At 38.8% G+C, this 20697-nt stretch overlaps 1 protein-coding gene across 1 annotated transcript in view; it reads left to right on the top strand.

Moving 5' to 3' along the window:
• SUGCT (succinyl-CoA:glutarate-CoA transferase) overlaps positions 1-20697 on the top strand; it is a gene marked incomplete at both ends in the record, with an annotated part of 332869 nt that overhangs the window by 114306 nt on the left and 197866 nt on the right. The window contains 2 exons of the mRNA XM_082310601.1: positions 8295-8366; positions 12995-13092. Of these exons, the coding sequence (XP_082166727.1) occupies positions 8295-8366; positions 12995-13092 (170 nt within the window). The remainder of the gene's footprint in view (positions 1-8294; positions 8367-12994; positions 13093-20697) is intronic.

Genomic DNA, 20697 nt, shown 5'->3' with positions numbered 1-20697 from the left:
AAGAAATGTTTTCATTGCATTCTTTTACTTTAAAAGTGAAACAAAAAAACAATGCTTACAATCCCAAAATTGGAAGAAATTGTGTGAACTATTGTGTAAGAAGGAAAAAGGGTAAGGAAACATAGCTTGGATTCAGGCTTTTGAGAGATTATTATAAATGTTGAGAAAAATATTGTTTGAAAAAATAGCTCTGCAGTGCCCTTTAAAATCAGTAAGCGTCTATTTTAATTCCCATATAAGTAGTAACTGGCTGCTGTCTGTATATATACTTAAACGTTGCTTGCTGTATAAGACCTTGTTTGCTTAATTTCAACCTAACTGAATTTTTATGGCTGTGCTATAAACCTCTTGAAAATAGTGGCTTAAATGGAAATGCTGACACAACATTAATTACACTGGCTCCAGTGTGATACTGTGATTAAAGTTTATTTATTTTGTGTGTGCGTGTCTGTGTGTGTGTAATTTCATTGTTGAAAAACTAATGGAAAACTAATGTGGCAATGGAGAATGTGATTCTGTGCCTGATATTTTATTTTTCAACGGCAAGGAACAGTTTCAATGCCAGTTTACAATACCAGAGAATTTATTTTTAATTGAGGTATAGTTTAGGTATTTAAAATTTTAGAAATTTGGGAAAGTGACAAGTTTCCCACTTTAAAGCTGTTCATTGCTCTTCCAGGAGTTTTTAAATGGCTTTTTGGGTGGTGAGGATAGATGTATATTGCATTGACATTAGAAAACAAAGAAAATGGTTTCATTTCCTTGCAGCATATGTTCTTGGAGATGATCGGGAGAAAACTCTCATCTCTAAAAATAAAGGTATGCAATCCAAAGTTAACATTCATTGCACTATTGAATATGAAGTAACAACTATAAAAGTCTTTTTGGTAAATTGTACGCCCAACTGATACTTTTAGATTACAAATCTATGTAGTGCATCTAGTCAACTGGGAAATGAACGGTGCAAATATCATATGAGCAGAAGAAGAGTGAGAGAGGGATGCTGTCTCCAACCTATTTCTTTGGACAGTGAGCTGGGATTGGAGAGGCCTTGGTTGCGGTCTGTTCCCAGCAGTTTATACTTCTCGCATTAAGCAACAACTGGATAAAAACATGACGTGGTCTGGAGAGCAGAACTAGGCTGTCCTGCTTCCTGAGTGTTGAGAGTAATACACTATAATGCCAAATGTAGATATCCCTGTTTGGTGCTGTGATTTTGTGTTAACTTTGCTGCCTCTTTCAGTAAAGTGCATTCAGAGCACATTTAATGGTTCTCATCTGCTTTGCTCTTGGATCAGTTAGGCAAAGTCATTTTTTCTGCACTCTCACTTGAGTGGAACTTGAAGGTTGATTAGAAAAATTGTGTAATAGATGGTGGATCCTGTAGAAGTGAATGTTCTCCCTGGTTGGTAGTCTGTGCTGTGCTTTCCTTGACATCAGTGCCGGTGTTCTGCCTCATCTCAGAGACCAACGTAATCATTCCCAGTCTTACCATAAACACCTTTCCCACAAGCTTATGGCATCCAGTCAAACTTCTCTTCTCTGCAAGAGAATTATTGCAGATATTCTTAATACTGATGTGTCTGGTAGACTGTGATAGCTGCGAAGTTGCAGGATAGTACGTCCTGCAACATGGCAGCGAAGAGAGTGACAAGTAGTGCGGGTTGAGAAGACCAGAGGGAAAAAATGAAATCTTTGTGTGGAAAGCCCCCTTCTTCAGTTTGCTCAGTGAGAGCATTCAGCATACATTAACCCAGTCCATGAAATTTACATTTTTTTATTTTTACTGTTTGCTTTCACTGGAAGAGAGTGCAAAGTAGGCAAATAGTTTCAAAGTGTGTGGTCTTTATGATTTATATGTATTGCTCAGAACTACTGCTGACCAAACTTCTTGGTCTTGTTCCCATTTGTTACAGTAATTAAATATTAAGTTGTTATGAAAGGATCGTGCCCTTCCCTTGAAAGAAAAAAGAATGTGGCTTCTCCGTGGTTCTGTGGCACATCTGACATTTTATTCAAACCAATGTGTAAAGGTAGAGAAATGATGTGCCAAGTTTATCCGATCTGGAAGGAATGTAACCGTTCTGGATCTGAAGCAAAACTGAGGATCCTCTACTCTTTAATGTATTTGGGAACCAGAGTTTGATAGGGTTGGAGAGAGAGAAAAAAATCAACATATACTGTAGATACATTTGGTTGGCAGGAGAAGAGAGCCTCTCTACAGGTCAGTCAAATCCTGAATACATCGCCGCCTTAATTGCAGCCTTTAATCTACATTAAGACTAGAGAATGCTTGTCCTTAAATGACCTTTGCATTGAATGGAATATCACACTGGAAACTGCAAAGTGTAATTGAAGACAAATTATGCAATAAATTAAAAGTAACATTGTAATTTTTCTGTGGTTCCAAGCCTGCAAGACACCAGCTTTTCTCTTCGACCACACCCATTAATACCAGGGAAGCGCTTCAAGCAGATAGACGGAGACCTATGTATGGGCACATAGTGTTTTACTGAGTAATTATTGACCGATTCTGTGAGTGAGTGAAGAGACTGATGTAAATGGGAAGATGGAGGGGAAACGAAGGAGTGGCATATGGAAATTAATGTCTGTTTAAAAAATGTTGGTGATGTTTTTCAAAGCTTTGTTTGAAAATATTGGTTGAGCTTTTTCTGGTTTTATGTTTGCAGACTTCTCAAGTAGGTGTCTTTGTTCTGCACTGTCCAAAAAAGATTGCACTGGTCCCAAAGATTGATTCAGCCTTCACACAAAGCTGCTTGCTGCCATGCCAAACTTGGGAAGGAGCTCAGAGGAGTGTTCTCCCTTAATGCCATCTGAGAGCGCTCCCTGTTGTGCTGACAAACACGTTCCTTACAGAAATACTGTATCTAGCCTTTATAAAAGGCTAGATAGCATCTTTCCAAAACCTGAAGCAAGCTGCTTCATGATGCCAGGTGGAGCAATCAGCCTGTTGCTCTGTAAAACCAACAGCAGATAGAAGGCATTGAAAAGTTACTACCCTTTAAGCCCTGCTCCAGAACGCACCAATACATAGGGACTGTCCGCAAGCTCTCAGCTGTTCCCTTCATGATCCATCATTGGATGCTTTAGAGATGCTACTGTTCAACTTTATGAATCAAAAGGCAGTGCTCTCTTGCAAGATACTTCAAATCTGAGGATATCTAACATCAGGTATTCCTAGTGAAAAGGGATTGTAAGTATCTGTACAGATCCCAACTGTTATTCGCATAGGAACAACAGATAAGAAAACTCATAAAGATGACTGCCCTTTTACCATACCTGATGGTAGTGCAAATCTTCCTCCAAGGGGAGGCCTGGAAGCTTTCAAATATTTTGACCACTGACTGCCATTGTCAGTAAAGGGGCCAATAGGGTAACTGGTAATGAAAATAATCAGTAGCTTGTTCAGATAATTAAAAGTTATTAACCTCTCCTAAATATGGAATAATCCTCCAATTTCAAAAACCCGATGCTTTGTTCTGTTGGTCTCTCCAAATATTGTTTGGCCTCCAAATTCTTCTTCCTGAGAAGTCTCTGAAGAAGTGACACCTAGTTTCTGCCTGGATGGCATTTGCATCCTTTGCATTTGACCTTGACAGTTCTTGTGGCACTGGGAACTTGCCTACTTACGGTGATGGCTGGAGGCTATGTTTCAGTGTGTGCTGGATTTGATCTGCCAATAGCTTTTGAGACTACACCATGAAGTGCTCTCACTGTGCCCTCCCTCAGCAGTGCTGATTTAGATTCAGATTTTTGAGGTGGAATGAAAACTGGCTGGCATGTCGTGCTCAAAGGGCATCGTGATCAGTGGCATGATGTCCAGCTGGAGGCCAGTCACTAGTGGCATCCCCAGGGGTACGCTGGGCCAGTACTGTTGAACATGGTCGTTAGTGACGTGGATGATGGACGGAGTACACCCTCAGCAAGTGCGCGGAATATACAAAACTGGGCAGAGTGGCCAATATACTAGGTGGTTGTGCTGCCATTCAGAGGGACCTTGACAGGCTGGAGAAATGGGCCAACAGGAACCTAATGAAATTCAGTAAAGGGAAATACGAAGTCCTGTACGTGGTAGGGAATAACCTCATGCACCGGTACAGACTGGGGGCTGACTGGCTGGAAAGCAGCTTTGCAGAAAAGGACCTGAAGGTCCTGGTGGACAAAAAATGGAACGTGAGCCAGCAGTGTGCCCCTGTGACAAAGAGAGCATCCTGGTTTGTATTAGGAGGAGCATTGCCAGCAGGTTGACGGAGGTGATCCTTCCTCTCTGCTCAACACTGGTGAGGACGAATTACCGGTAGATCCAGTTACGAGTCCACAACTGGGTCCACTTCTGGGGTTTGCAGGACAAGGATGTGCACGTACTGGAGAAGGTCCAGTGAAGGTCCATGAAAATAATTATGGGCTTGGAGCATCTCTCATATGAGGAGAGGCTGAGAGAGCTGTGACTGTTTATCCTGGAGGAGCAGAGAGGAGGCTCAAGGAGATCTTATGAATGTGTATAAATACCTGATGGAGGGGAGTAACGCATCACCATGCGCAGCTGCAGATGTTCTGGTTGTTTTGATTTCTGTGGTTTGGATTCAAATACTGAAAACTGACCTGGACTTTTGATCATTTTATTGGAATTGGCATATTTTTTAATTGGTCCCTTACATTTTAAAGTTTTGTTTGTGGAATCAACTTGCAATTTGAAATACCTGTGATGTTTATGTATGATTGATTGCCATAGCATATATAGACTTAAAATTCATAAAGCGGGCAATAAATACAAGAGATTGATGGTCTTTCATTAACACCATCAAAGCTGGCAAATTTTGAAAGGCTGTTGACTTAGAGCAGTGCAAAGACTGGCTGGTTTGGCCTCGCGTTATCTCAGCAAGTCTTTGTCCTCTCTGATAATAAACTAAGGTTAAGTTTGGCCCACGTCTTTGTATAGCATTTTTGGAGAATGCTTGTAAACCACTTAGAACATTTCTGAAGGTGGATAGAGTTTATATTCCGTGTGTTTAGGGAGGTTAAAATGTTTCAGTACACAAAGTATCTCAGTTATACACAGTGTTCTAGGATCAAATTCAGAAAAATGCTGAGTCTTAACGAGGTCCTGTACCATCCATTAGTCAGCGTGAGATGTTGATGCATGCACACTGAACCTTGGGATCTGGCTTTGAACACACGTATGTTGATGTCACGTACTATATATTGTTCAGTGTGGATTTACGGATTGCCTTCCTAGAAACCCCCAAGCTTTTTACACCATACTGAAAAGCTATGCCTTTGGATGCTATGCAATCTGTCTCTGCCTTTCCCATGAATAAGGTGTGGACTAATTTTTTTGTCTGGTTTTTGTTTCTTGTCTTCACCGAGCGATGTCCTGTTGCTCAGGGTATCACATGGGAGTAGCAGGTTAAATCATGCTCGTGCTCTTAAGAATCTTATCAGAAGACCTCATTCTTCAGAAAAAGGGGAAGGGAAAAAGGACTTTTGCCTTGTGTGTATAGTGCCTTTTATTGCGCTAATGTGAAATGATTCGATGTGATGGACAGCAGTTTATCAAAACAAAATCTCATTAAAATCTGTCTGCACTTTGCCCTTACTCTACTTTGTATAATAAGATTGTGAAGCTTTCTGTGGCCAGACGGTAACCTGTGGTAACCTGTAGTGTGCGTACATTTATTGGTGATGAATAAAACCATTGTTATCACCCTTAAATGTTGGCATCAATATTGTGCTAATAACATTTGGAATTTTCTGCTTTATCAGCAGCAATGACTGGCAAATAATCAGCTGTTTTGTAACGGGAAGCTTAAAATAGCAGCCGAAGACATTTGAGTTAAGTTTCATGGAAAAAGACACTGCTGCATTTATTATGATACCATTTTTGTTGTGTAAGGATGACATGATTGTTGTTTTAGCTTTTTAGACATACAATGCAATTAAGAATAATCAGTTTTCCCACACATTCCGCAAAGCAACTGAAGCACAAATGCTAATAACCAGGCCCTTAAATGTAGAGTGACTTCCGCTGCTGCATGGGCAGCCCACGGGTACAGATACGTGTTTCATAGCGGTACGCAGCTATTGTGTGATTGCAGCCTTCTTACAGAGATGCGAGTCTCAAAAGAAGTTGCTGATAAATAGTAAACTCTTTAAGATTTGCCCATACTACCAATTTAAATATATTGTGGAGTGCGGAGGAAGGGGATCTGCGTATATGACATATATTGTAGGCTTTGCAATCTGTAACAGGCATCCAGACTAGAAGTTTAAAAGAATGTGTAAAAGAATTTCTAATTTGTGTTTACTGGAAGTAGTAGGTGGTCGCACCAATAAAAACTATATTGTGTTACATATGCACACAGATACGTGTAGTGTTTAACCCATAATTTGTGTGAAATGTGTGTGGCTGGTTTTAGAATGCAGAGCATCAGCAAAGAGAGGTCAGGATTTTGGCAGGGTGTTCAGAAAACAGATCTTGCCTGTAACTAAAGGTAGTAAGTTTACTCTGACAGTTTTAGTTCATCGCTATTCCTACTAAAAGCCATTTATTTGCGGGGGCAGGGGGAGAAGTGTCTTACATATTCTTAGAGCAGGCTCTGTCATGATTGTTTTAGACAGAAATCTGCATGAACACCTATATCTAAAAAATGTTTATGCACTCACATACAACTTTCTTTTCTGTATTCTTTTCCCCAAATTTTCTGTGCTCATTGCTTTCCTCAGCGTGAGTATGCAGTACCTTTATATTATGCATGCTTCTAGACTTTTACTGTATTGGGGTCAAGTCAGTGGGACTTTTTTTGCATGCTTGGGACTAAATGTTTGCTGAATTTCATCTTTGCTTGCGAAGAATCGTAGACTGAAGTGCTTAATTAAATGTGTGAAAAATAAATTGCTAAACTTTATCACTGACCAATACTATTTACCAGGAAATTAAACATAGCTAGAGCAAACAAGTGATATCCTAATTATGATGTACGGTTACTTGCATTTCAATGGATGTAGTTTTTCACATAGAATTTTAAAGCTTCGACTGTACCAAGTGGTAAAAGAGTCTTAGCGTGGATGTAGTTGTAACTATATGAAAGATTGCAAGTTGGAATAGCATATTCCTCTTTGTGAAGAAGAATAAGCTACAGTGGCATGAGAAGAGTTTTTATTTTAAAGTGTTCCCACACCAGGGCTTATATTTGTGTGTTATTTTATGAAAAATTTTTAACGGTGTAAGAATTCACACCATTAGATCAGGACATGATAGCTCGTAAAAAAAAAAATATTTCTGAGAATAGAAGATGAGTTTTTCTCTCTGCAAGAAAGTATTACAAGGCCTCGTCACCGTTAGTGCACCAGCCTGTGCTGGCCTCTTGCACTGAAGTCAAATTAATAGCAAAAGAATTTTTCCCAAATGTGGTTGTAACACGTATGACTGAAACTGCAGTTACACACCCTTGTAGAAGGAAGAGGTGTGGAGGAAAGGGGAATCTGTTTGCATTATCCAATTTTAGAAGATGCCCTGAGACAATGGTAAAAATCGAGGATGATGCCAATTACAGATGTTCTTTTTTCCAGTGAAAACCTAAGTGGAGATGATTTAGACTGAAATGAAAGCTGTTATGTCCTACCCAGTTAAATGTTCTGTTCACCATGAAATGTGCCAGTCAGGCCACTGTAATGAAGTCAAAAGAAAAAAAGAAATCCTCAAAGCTGGAAAAGAAGTCCCATTTTCTCCAGGAGCTCCATCTTGAGACCACTGACCAAGGAGATAGCTTAATCTCCAGCTGAAGAGCTGGAAAGATGCAGCCTATTCCTTTCATCCCCATGAGAGTCCCTAACTTGTCATTGCTATTTGGCAATTTTTTTTTTTTTTTTTTGCTTATTTGGTCAGGGTCTGTGACACCTCAGTGCAACTGTCTGCTCTCCATCAGGCTAAGAATGAAGCTGAATAAATAACTCCTGGCAAGTAAGTGTTATCCTGGTAAATTCTTCTCAGTCCCTGTGAGCGTGGGACATATTTGCAAAGTTTCGGGATGCCTCAAGACGCATTTTCAGCAAATAACATATTAACCAGGATAACTTCTCAAGTCTAGGAAAACCAAAAGGTCTGCATCCACCCTTGTGGATGACTTTGAGCCACTTTTATAGAACTAGAGATTGGATCTGAATGGAAACATTTAAGGAAGTCGTTTGAACATTATTTACAAAGTTTTCACTTAAAAGATGTGCAAATATTTTATAGTTTAGTTACAGTTTATCACCTATCTTTGTTCTTCCAGGCTTTTAAGACCAAGGATGGCTACATCGTGGTGGGAGCTGGAAATGATCAGCAGTTTGTCACTGTGTGCAAGGTAATGATATGTTAGGCAACAGTACAGAAATGTGTAATAGTTTCCATTCTGACTAGGAAAATAATTACTGATTGCTTCTTAATTCCCCTTTTTTGTGAAAATAAGTAGCAAGTATAAATTCTAACCCTGGGGTTCTGGCTGGTAGCTTAGGGGACTGATATGAGTTCTGTGCTTTGCCTCTGTATTCAGAACACCCCAATTCCCGAACTTGCGGGTGCTGAACCCCTTTGAAGTCTGTGCAGCTGCACAGCTAATTAACTAAAATAAGAACAAGCTAACAACCTTCTAGTTCTGGAATGGTGCATGTCACGGAATTCACACTGGTGCCTTTTTCAGGAAGAAATGTGACACTGTTTCTCCATAAAATACATGGTAGGCACAGCTATTAACCCAGCTAGCCGATGGATGGTTCTTGTGCCACTTTAATGAGTGGCTGAGTGCGTAGTCCTTTCGAACACTAGTTTGTGCTGGTCTGTGCTCGCAGAGAAACTTGTGGACTTCTTAGAAAAGAAATATTACGGGACTGTGGGCTGGCTTTGGAGTGATGCAGACCTATGATGCTGAAGAACAAATCTTCAAACAGGACTGCTGCATTCAAAATCTGTTATTTTCATTATTTAGAACTGAAGGAACACGACTCTGGCAATTCTGTTTTCACAGAGGGTAGCTTGGAAAGTTGTAAAATAGTTTTGGATTTTTCACATGCTCTTTTCCTGTCGTTTTAATACCTGGAATTGCTTTTCCCTGGACAGTGAATACATTTTGAAAGAGAAGGAGTGGTTGTAGGGAAACAATTGTTCTTAAATGAAGTGTAGCAACATTCCAAACAAAAGACCCCAGTAACACGTAAGCTGGGACAAAGGAAATTTTGCATATAGCTTTAGACAGCTTTTTTAAAATGGGAGTTCTACCTTTTTCCTGCCATTATGGTGCCATTATGGTTTTTCTCAGCGAAGTTGGATATTTAGCCTAAATTAATCATGCTCTAAATGAGCTGGCAGCCTCAGGAAATTGAGCATTATTTTCCTTCATTTGTTCCTGTCAGGCATTTCACATTTCTGTGGATGTTCACAACTAATAATTGGAATATGTAGTAAGAAGACAGTGCAGTTGTAATTCTCTCTTAGGGCAGTTTGGGCTACATATACCCACTGTGCTATCTGGAGGTGTCTGGTTTCGTTTGCTTGAATTGTTTCTCTATTGAGAGAGGTAGCAAGTTAACCTCTTCAAAGTTTTCTCAGTATGTTTTCTTCATACAGGAGTCCAACCACAACAGTGTGGTCTTCCGGCCATCCTTGAGTAAGGCAGAGCTGAAGATCTCACTCAGTAGGTTCTGACACCGTGGTGTGAGCTAGAAGGCACTAAAAATTCAGACCATGCATTGACCTCACTTTAGAGCGCAGCTGAGGGACTGTGTGACTTGTTGCTACGTACTCCCTCTGTAATCAGTAAGGAGTGAATGGTACCCCAGAAGATGAGGCAATGTTTCTGTGATTTGTGTTACCTCAGAGTCCGTAGGATTAAGTGAGATGAATGTTGGCCCTAGCCTGCATGCTGATGGGTTTTTGTTTCATCCTTATAAAGGTGTTCTGGTATTTCTAGAATTGAGAGTAGGAGGTACAGAACACAGAAAAATGGTGATTGCTCGCATTTCAAAGGGATTAAAAAAACTAGAAAAAATAGTTCAAGTTTTGGGTAATGGTTAGATTTTTCTAGAAACCGGTTATCATATTTGTTTTTAAAAAGAATGGTCTTTTTACCCTTATTGAGTTATTGTAGGTATGGATTTGGGCCGTTAAATTGCCCAGAAATTGAGTGATGTGGAAGTCACTGGAATGCTGTGAAACCCGTTAGAGGTATGCTCTGTGCTAAGTCGAAGGTGATTTGGAACTTAAAACACCATAAAGTGGGAAAGCCAATAAAGGAAGAGGACTTTATTACAGGAAGGCCCGCAACACCCTAGTGAACCTTTAGTAAATACAGAGACCACTAATTCAAACATTGGAATTGCTATTAAAGAACCTTTCTGAGATGAGCTGGTGCTAAAAATACAGGCTGTATGGAAGCTGTTGCCCTGAAGACACATACTCTAGAGATGTAACAGCTGGCTCAAGCTGTAAACAATTGCAAACATTCTGCTTCAACCATATCTTTTCAGGCAAGCAGAAAGAAAAAAACTGGAATAATTTCAAAATCAATGACAACTAACTGTAGCTTGTTTGGGGACTTGGATAATTGCAGAAAAACTTTGTAACACTGCTGGCTGAAGTGCCATAGTGGTCAAGTGTTACAAAAGCACATCCTGATGTGTGCTACTTTGGTCTAAATAGGAATACTGAGCAAGCGTCTTCAGAAGACCGAGCTTTTGTGTACAGCAAAGGAGAGTACAAACAGGTTTGCTAGTGTTGGGAGACAAAACGCAGAGAGCGTAAACTCTGAATGTGCGTCTTAGATCTTGAAGGAGGCCTAGAACTGGAGAACACCAGTTTCATTCCAAGTGGTCACAGTGAAATAGAGAAAATAACATTGGCAGCGCGATGCAGAAAGATGAATGGCACATTAATGAATAACTTCTTAAATGTGCATTTGTTAGTCACAAAAAAATTGAGAAGAACATATATAGACACACAGCTTTACAACAGATGGACATTAAGTTAAAGCTAAAGTCAGTAACGTTAATTAAAACAGTAGAGTGAGCAACTCCATATGATCATTTTTCATATAACTCATCAAATGGAACCATAGTTTTCTGATTAATTTCTTGTTTTTTTAAGCTCTCAGAAATAAGTATTCACTGTCGTTTACTTTGAACAACCTTGCATGACTTTTTTCTCTAAAGCAATGATTTGTAACTCCAAAATAGCAGTATTAAAAAGAGTAGATAACTTTAAGGGGGTACCAATATTATTGTTAAACTTTCAGATAGCAAAAGAAGAACATTTTTCTAAAGCTAGATTATGATATGTTATGACTTTCATAAATTAGATTGTGTAAACATAGAAGGAAAATACGCTGTGAATGAAGTGTTGATGGAAGATACTAGATTGATGTTCTCTGTTACCTTGCAGATAAAAATCTGCAGAAAAGTTATGTAACACGGTCATTGTTCTAACATAACTTACTGGTGCCTTGGTTTCCATGCTTAGTTTTGTCACTCTAGGTGACAGCTATGTCAGAGGTAGCTATCTGTTCTGAATATCTCTAAATATCTGTTGAAAGAATACCTATTTTGCTGATGGTTTTTACATCATCCACAGCAATTCACTAGGAAAGGAAGCCATATCCTTATTCACACCAGCAAAGTGAGGAGTCGTTAAATGATAGTGGCCTTGGTCTGAACCAATCTCAGAGGAATTAGTAGAATTTTAGGTTTGAGGCAAATACCAGAGAGATTGACTCCAATCTATGTATCACTTACATGTGGTAGTACATAGGCATATGGATTCAAGGAGCGACTGAACATGTTAGTAAAACAAAAATCCATTGAGGATCGCTAAATGCATAGAAAACAGCTCCAACTCAGAAATGCCCTAATCTAAAGATGGCTGGAGTTTGGCTGAATATTAGGGAAGTATAATATGTACTGGCCCTGTTCTTAAGCTCTTCCTCAGCATCAGCACTCAGCCACAGGCAGAGGTAGGACAATGGGCTGTAGGGACTTCAGCTTGGGGCCACTACTCGTTTTTTGTAAGCCATATTGGAAATGGCCCTGTAAAAAAATGTAGCATGCTTAGAATGATTGTAAGACTCATCATAAGTAAAATTGATCTTGAGTGTGTGACAGTCTCTTTCTTTGTAAGCTTCTATTCTGCCTTCCTCTGTAGCTGATGTTATTGGGATATTTTTTATTAAATTTGGAAAGCACAACTCATTCAGTTCATTTATGTTCTATATAAATACATTGTGGCATGAATAGATAAATTCTGTAGTAAGTATTGATTGTCCACACAGTTACTTTGTCTCATAAATGCCTCTACAAAATTCTAAGACTCATTCTCCACATTTAATTCCCTTTATGGTATAATTCACATTGTCTTTGCATGATGGTTAAATTTCTAGTGTGCCAGGTGGGAGTTACATACAGAAGATATATTTCTCCTTTCTTGGAGGTTATACCACCAATTTTCTTTATTAATTCTTTTGGAAGAAATCATAAAGAAAAACGATGACATTTCAATAGAAAAACACCTTTTCATTTTTTTTGCCTTTTTGTCAGAAATTACTGAAGTGGAAAGAAATATTCTTAGACATAGCTTTTCTCAGTATAGCATATGAAGTACCGTCATATTTCTTATTCTGTGACATATAACTTAGTGCAGGATAATCCCGCAGATCTCTCCAACCTCACGGTAATAACTTACAGAATTCTACAATATGAATTTCTCCTAGCTAATGGTGAAAGCTATCAACTAAGATTTGGATCTTCAGTTTAATTTCTGTCTTTTTCTGTACTTGTTATGTAACATTAACCAGGAGGTATTATCTTTTCTTAATTTCCTAATCTATATTAAAAGATTAATGAGAAGTAGGGATTTTTGGAAAACTATCTTAAAGCGGTAATGAACTTCCTTAGCTATATAAATATCTCCTGCCAAGCACATTTCTTACTCCCCTTTATTTTTACTTAGATCCTGAATTTGCCTGAAGTTAGTAAGGATTCCAGATACAAAACTAATACACTCAGAGTCCAGAACAGAAAAGAACTTATTGACATATTGTCAACCCGGTAAGTTAATTAAAAGGGAAGAAATGACATTTAATCTGTTAATGCAAATAGTCATGTATAAGAAGCTGTCATCATGTGGAAATTTTACTTTACTCTGTTGAGATACTTTTTTTTTCTAAAAGAAGTATTGAGAGCACTTACTGATGTTAAATATACTGCCTTTTGCACACAGAGTATGGTGTGGACTAGCGAGAAGCCAGACCACAGATTTAAGTTTTCAGTAACCATTTTAACTTATTTTTAACCATTAACTTGAATTTTAGTGAAACAACCAGTGCTTTCTGCTTTCCTGGATGAATGTAACTCCTGGAAATAAAATGCTTGGACCACCGTTTGCTTTTGCTGTGACTGGAATTTTAAAGTTTTTACTGAGAGTTGCTGTATCCAAGGGAGTTCCACTTGATGCTACTCCCTTACTGCTGGTTCTATATTGTGTTACCCCATGTCCCAAATTCTCCCTGGGTCAATCCTTTTGACATCAAAAGGATATGTGCTTAATATTCTACGTGGGAATCATCCTATTAAACACTTTAATTAAAAATTATTTAAGAGGAAGCTCAGGAACCCTTTATTTGAGAGGTTAAAATAGCTTAGTTATCTTCCTCATTCTGTTTGAGAAGGTCTTATTTCTGTGGAGTGCTCTTCTGTTCAATGGAGAGGATGATAAATTTACATAACATAAAAAAACTAATCTGTAAAGCTACCCAAAGCTGGCTTCAGCAGCACTTCATACTTCGGGGGACGAGCAGAAGAGGCAGTATATCTACTGTTGTCAATGGTTCAAGAAGTCACACTATCGTTTTGACACTTAGCCTGTATAAGTCTTTGTCAACAAATGTGTAACAATTATCATTCAGGCAATTTTTTGTTTTTTTTCAGATGCATCCCCTTTTCATTCCATCTGAGAAAAGAGTTTCAGTAGCACACCCCTCCCCCTCCTCTCAACCCCACACATTGTTTTGGATATTGAGAACCAGAATCACCTTGCATTAAAGCCTGTAGAGAGAGTGATTTTGCCTCTTTGTATTGCACTTGCACTTTTGTCTCTCTCTTTCCTGTCCATTTTCAGGTATTTTGCCCCCAATGAAATACTGAAGTACCAGGTGACTTTGCGTTTTCAAATAATTATGGTACAACTGTTCATGATGAACTTCTGGAACTCGTCTTTACTTGCCTTCCTGTAACAAATGTATTGTGAAATCACAAAGGAACCCACTCTTCTTATAAGTTTCAAGCCCTTGAAAGGGAATAGTTATCTTTTGACCTACTTTTGAGCTCTGACATTTTTGACACAATCCTAGTTTCAAAGTTGATTCATGTCGACTTATTACTTGGAGTTCATTTCATTTAATATGGCATTTATCTGATGTACTCTGGTACCTTATGAGAGTGCTATTTTGCCATCCACAGATCAATTACTTAATAGCTTGTTGCTTGTGTTTAATTTTGAATGCAGAGGGGTGTTTATGGGCAAGATCTGAATAAGAAGATGAAGTTCAAGGAACAGTTGTTCTTTGAATGAATCGCCAGAATTCTAATTTGTTTTTATATCTGTAGCTATTAGTTCATCAGATTACCTCATTGCTCTTTCAGTTACTGCTTTATGTCTTTTTTGTCAGAGTTTATGTTCTGTTTTATTAGCAGCATTTAGGCTGAATTTCTGTGTAATTTATATGCAGGTATGTGACTGTATACACACTTTTGGAGTAGATGTTTCCAATAGCATTCTGTTATGTCATATTATTCTGAATTCATCTGGCATTCAGTTTTAAAACACGGACTATAACAAACACCTTTGGCATTCTAGTGGAGGTTGAATATGTTTCCATACACATTCCATGGTAACTTTGCTTTTATTCACTAATGCACAGTTGTTTGTAAAATTATATGTGGTTCATTTTTGAAGTTACTTAGAGAATTAAATAAATAGTTTCTCAGTGCTGAAAAATGTCAACCCTTGAGAAATGAAGGGAAATGACAAAATAGTAATCGCAGAATTTAACTGAAAAATACCTTAATTAAATCACTGATTGCTTGATAGCATTGCAGCTTCCAGCACATGGAAAATATAAACCTAAGGTGCATTAGCTGGAAAGAAACACCTGCAGACCCTTCTGTTCACTGATTATATGTACACTGCTATCCACCTCACAATGAATTTGTGGAGACATGAGCTGGAGCAGCTTAGAAGAGTTGTGATTTTCTTGACATGAGTTCTACTACAGTCGCTTCTGTTGAGATGATCTCCTCCTTTGTGTGGTGGAAGGCAAAAAGGAACATGAAAGTCCTTTAAGGATTTAGTCAGGCCATGTCTCGTTTTGATGCTGTGCCAGGCAGGTTGCACACAACTTGAGGCAAAGCAGCTTTTTCCAGTGATGTTGCAACGGAAAAAGTCAGCAAACTTGTTTGGCGTGCCAGGCTGAGCAGTAAAAAGCAGGTAAAAATTTGATCTATGTGTAGGAATCTGGTGATTCCTAAATGTTCCTTCTCTTTCATACATGCTTGGAAACATAAATGGGAACTATGGTCCTATAGTGGAATCCTTTGAGAGTGTTGCTGCTGACAAGGCCAGTGAGAAGATTCACAGATATGGTCTATGTCTCAGGATCTCAACAGTAATTACGGTGACTAGAAGCACGTGAGAGGAAACACGTAGTTGTGTTTCCTTTCCCCCAGCTTCTTTTGCTGCCATTTTCAGTTTATACATCCTTCCTGTCCCACTGAGTCATTGATATTTTAAGCACCGTTTGTATGGCAGATACTTGGTACTCTGCAGGTGCTTGCATAATATCACTGCTATTGCACAGTACATACATGCATACCTTTTTTCCAAGCTGTTGATGCTGTTATAATCTTATTGGGCTGGGGTCCCACCAGAGCCTAAGCAGGCTTTCATTGACCTATCTAACCTGTCCCCTTCCTCCATCTCTTTTGAACTGTTTGCAGAGGTATGACTTACCTTTTGTTTTCCTATTTTTCTTAATTTTCAAAATGGACTAACTGCAATTCATGTCTAACTTCTGAGCACTTACTAAGTGCAGGAAGAAGGATTCTTAGCCTCCTTCTTTTAAGGAAAAGGATTTCCCAAGTTTTATTTAGGAATAGAAGGAGATGTTCAGACCTACTCAGAGGGTCAGGAATTCCCTGAAGTCTTGAGCGTTTAATTCGCTGCATGTGTGGAGCTGAAATTTTTAAAAACATCTGAACTCTGAATACCAAGGAGACAGCTGATGCCTTTCATTTGCTAGGGTAAATGTTAAGCAATTCAGACTCCGGCCACAGTTTCATTCTAGATGTGCGCACAAAGGAAACATTGGTACAGTCAGTCAGTGTTAAGGAATGCTGTATTTTTTTAAAAAAGGCTGTATCTTGGGAATTCTTAACTCAAATGACCTCTAATTTAGATCAATAATTGTACTCACCACCTGCGGTAACCATGCCAGATTTCAAGGCAGTTCGATAAGCATGGGGATTATATAGCACTTAGAAGAAATTGACCTTTAAACAGAAGACTTTTCAGAAAGGTGTGAAATGACCTATTCATCACAGTCGGATGTCTTGAGCTGAGTGAGAATACAAGATGGAGATGAATATGGCTTGAGACATAAATGTAGCTTGAAACAACAGCTCTGAGAGGTGTGAATTGCTCCATTCATTTCAGAAAGTACTTTCTCATCCTTTCTCTTCCCTGACAGAAATGAAGAGTGAAGCACATCTGCCCTTAGCGCTTCACTCCAGCTTGCTCTCTGCTTACAACATCTCAACTCCCTCTGTACACATGAAAGAGAGAGGGGGAGAGCAGGTAGGGGAGGATAAATTCACATATCCACAGAGATTGTCAGATCTCAGTAAAAGGGACTGGAAGGTAGACCACTCTGGAGTGGTATGCAGCTTCCGAGAGACCCAGCTCTCACACTGGGGCAAGAGGAGGGTATTACAGAAACCAGGCCCAGACATCTTGAGAGGGGGAGTGTTTTTCAGTTCCATCTTCTATGGGGAAATGAGTACAATGCTGCAAGGACCACTGGGTCACAAGATATTCACAGGGAAGAAGAATATGGGCCTATGAGGCATTTTGGACTTATTTTGCTACTGGTGGTGTTATCCCTTTTGCATCTCTGGTCCTCTTCCTGCTATGCTCTTTTTTTCCTGTCCCCGTCATCTTCCTCCACTTCCTATGGCTCCTGCAGCTTCTTATTTCCTCTTTCTCCTCCCACTGCTGACATTTGCACATCTACTACGTTTGCTTTACAAAAAAGGAGATTTTGGTGCCTTCTGTATCTTCCTCTTTATTTAGGTGACATTTTCCCCAAATGACAACAAAGCAGAACTCTGACAAAAGCAAATTGCCTCTGAATGCCTTCCTTCCTTGGGTGTGTGCCAAGAGTCAAATTTAAAATGACCCTACCTGGGTGGAGGTCAGGTTCAATGGCTACTACAGAGGCCCCTGAGACTCCCAGCTCATGTGAGAACTGACAAACTACAGAGCGCTCTGGTTTTTATGTTTCCAGTGGAAACCTCTGGTTTGTGAGTTAGATGTACATCTATCCACGAGAACCAAGTTTTAATTGTTGCTCCGTTCTCCCCCACCTCCCTTCCACTTTTACCTTTGCTTCCCCTGGAACAGAATAGTACCAGGCACGATGTGGATTTATTTTGTATGTGTATATATATACATACATATGTGTATATGTGCATGTGTATGTCAAGACATACATAATATAGCGTGCGCATGTAATTTGAGATGCATCTGTGCAAAAGCTGCTGTAATGCCAGTTTTAAGAGAAGCTGCTTTGGGGAAGGGGGCTTAATCAGTTGACCTCCTTCTTCAAATTACTCCAGAAATTGAAAGTTAATCCTACCCTGCACCTCAATAACGTAGACACATTTTAAGACAGTGCAGCTTCATATGTAATCCAAGGTACTTCGGGAAAATAACCTGTAAATGGAACAGAGTGTATGAGGTTGTGTGAGTGCAGGAGGAAGGGGAATCACAGACATGCCATCAGCCTTTAAAGTGAAGCAGCTCACATAATGAAGAGCACATAAATTCATCATGATTAGTGCTCCTGCAGCTATAGCTAAATTATTGTAGACTTAAAATCAGAAGTGTTAGGGCTGGAAACGATTCAGAGTGGAACTTCTATTCCTAGCACTTATATTTTAAAGCCCTTATTCTTGACTGTGTGCCACAGCTGCATGTTGCGTATGTAAGTGTGAGGGGAAAAGGAATGAGCAGGAAGGAAGCACAGAGGAACCTGATCCTCAGTTAATGAGATCTTTGCTAAATTGTTTCCACCTAGTAACAGAAGAGGAGGGCACCTAAAGGGGAAAGTGTATTGTAAAATGTTTAATTTGCCTGATGAGGAGCACTGTTAAATTCACACTTCTTGAGACACACCCAGTCTCTGTAAATCTCCTTCCTCATCCCCACTGTTTCTTTTTCTAAACCAAGAGCCTTTCAGACAGAAGTCGCTGTTGATAACATTACAGGAATGAGCATCCGCTTGTTTACTGCTTCAGCAAGACGGGTGTCTGAAGTCTGAAAGATAATTGACTTCAATGTAGCACAGCTGGTGAGGTTTACTTTCCCCAGTCATTTACCTCACTATCAGCCCGTAGATGGTTGAGCTGCATGGGCATCAGAAACCAACTGCTACAGTTTGCTTTAAAGTGCTTTGTTTTCAGTTGTTATTCGTTTTATGTTGAATTCTATGTGTGCAACTGAGAGAGATCCAAAATGTCTCAAACATCTGGTTTTTGGACTGGGTAAGCTAATATGTATTTTCTGTGTTCTTTTCTCACCATTTAATAAGCCTCTAAGCATTTTCATGCGTAAGTGTGAAGTTCAAGATCCTTCCTGAAAAGGGACTTGCTATCTTTTTTTCTGATGGCATACATTACTAGCTACAAGGCTGCTGAAATCAAGGGAGAACTTTTCATTCATTTTTGAATGAGTTTTTTGACCTGACCCTTGTTAGCTTTTTACTCCCCTTGAGTAGTTAAAAGAACACAGCAACAAAATCAATACAGCTTTCCATTATTCTCAATGTGCTTTTACTGATGTGTGTTTACCTAGCTGTTTTCTAGTTAATTTGCACTTCCTTTGTCATAACTGTAGAAGTTACAGTCCTTTTGCTTACTTGAGAAAAAAAGAGGAAGGCTTGGGAAAAGGAGTGCCTTTCTAATACGCATAGTCTAACATCTGAATCCAAAAAGAACTAGTTCTGGAACATCCTGGATTTTACTAGTCAGGAGCCATAAGAAATGCATTTTACACTATGGATGCGTTTCCCTCTCTCTGGTGTGCTATACTTTAAAAATCATATATGGTTTTAAAACAGCATGCAAAACGTCATAAAGGAACATGAATGTCCATTCATCTCTAGCACTAAGTCTGCACATAAAGGTGAAGGTTTATTAATAGTTCTTTTAAACTGGTAACAATATTTAAAGCATGAAGAAATTTAAAACAAGTTTCAGGGTGGATTTGTGTACCTACAAATATCTGGACTGTACTTTATGTAGCTACCACTTACAATTTACTGTATGTGACATCTTTTAAAGTAGTTGACATATCCATCAGCAAAACATGTCAGTACAATCATGTTGATCCCAGAGATTTTAAGGGTCTGTTGTGGTTTGCCGAGTGATTAATCAGTAACCAAGAGGAGACTAATTAGATGTTAACACAGAGATGCTTACAGACTATTGAATAACTACTATAGTGTTCATTTTGAAAACTCTAATTGTATATTTACTGTACAATAAAGGATAATGATCCATTATTTGAATTTTACAAATAATTTTTCTATGACTTTTATTTTGTATAGTGTCTTTCATAGATGCTACTGTAAGAAACTGTACAAACTGTTTTACTGAGTTAACTACCATTAAAGAGATGGTTAGTAGTGAAGAGAGAAAATATTGTAGATATTTGAAAGTAAATAGACTGTTGATAGAACAAACCAATGCAAAAACCATAATGCAAACTTGGGTTGTGCTAGAAAACACAAGAACGCTATTGTGGACTTCAACAAGAACAGAGAAGGTTTTTGTGATTGACCGCCATGTAAAAAACTATTACTAATCCTAGATGTTGCTGTTCCATCTGCGTTTGGTAGCTGTCCAAATTACTTCTCTAAATTAATTGCTATAAGTTTCCTGTAGAAAAGAGCAGTATTTTGCTTCAGTGGTTCTTCTAAATGTACTTTGTGCGGAACTGGATGGTTTTATCCGTTAGAGAAACGTGGATGCCCTTCCACATAGGATGTAACAATAATTGAAGGTTTCCTAGGAAACACAGAAAATGGGATATATGCAAAGAATGCACACAAAGTGGATTCATTCATGCTTTAGAAGTCTTTATTTCATTGAAAGACAGAATATTTGCTAAAAAAGAAAAAAACTTTACATTAATAATTAACAGGATGAGAAACTTAGTACATTTTAATAGAGCTCAGGTATGTTTCTAACTCATTAAAGCCATTTCATCCAACTTGTGCAAGTCAAGCAGACACTCTTTTTTGCAATTAATGATCCTTTCTCCTTTTTTTTTTTTTTTTTTAATTAGAATTTGTTAGAAAGCAGAAGGGGATTTAGGTC

The sequence above is a fragment of the Platalea leucorodia genome (assembly GCF_965183815.1).
Source record: "Platalea leucorodia genome assembly, chromosome: 1".
NCBI lineage: Eukaryota > Metazoa > Chordata > Aves > Pelecaniformes > Threskiornithidae > Platalea > Platalea leucorodia.
Note: the sequence above shows the minus strand (reverse complement) of the source record. Positions and strands in the feature narration are given on the sequence as shown.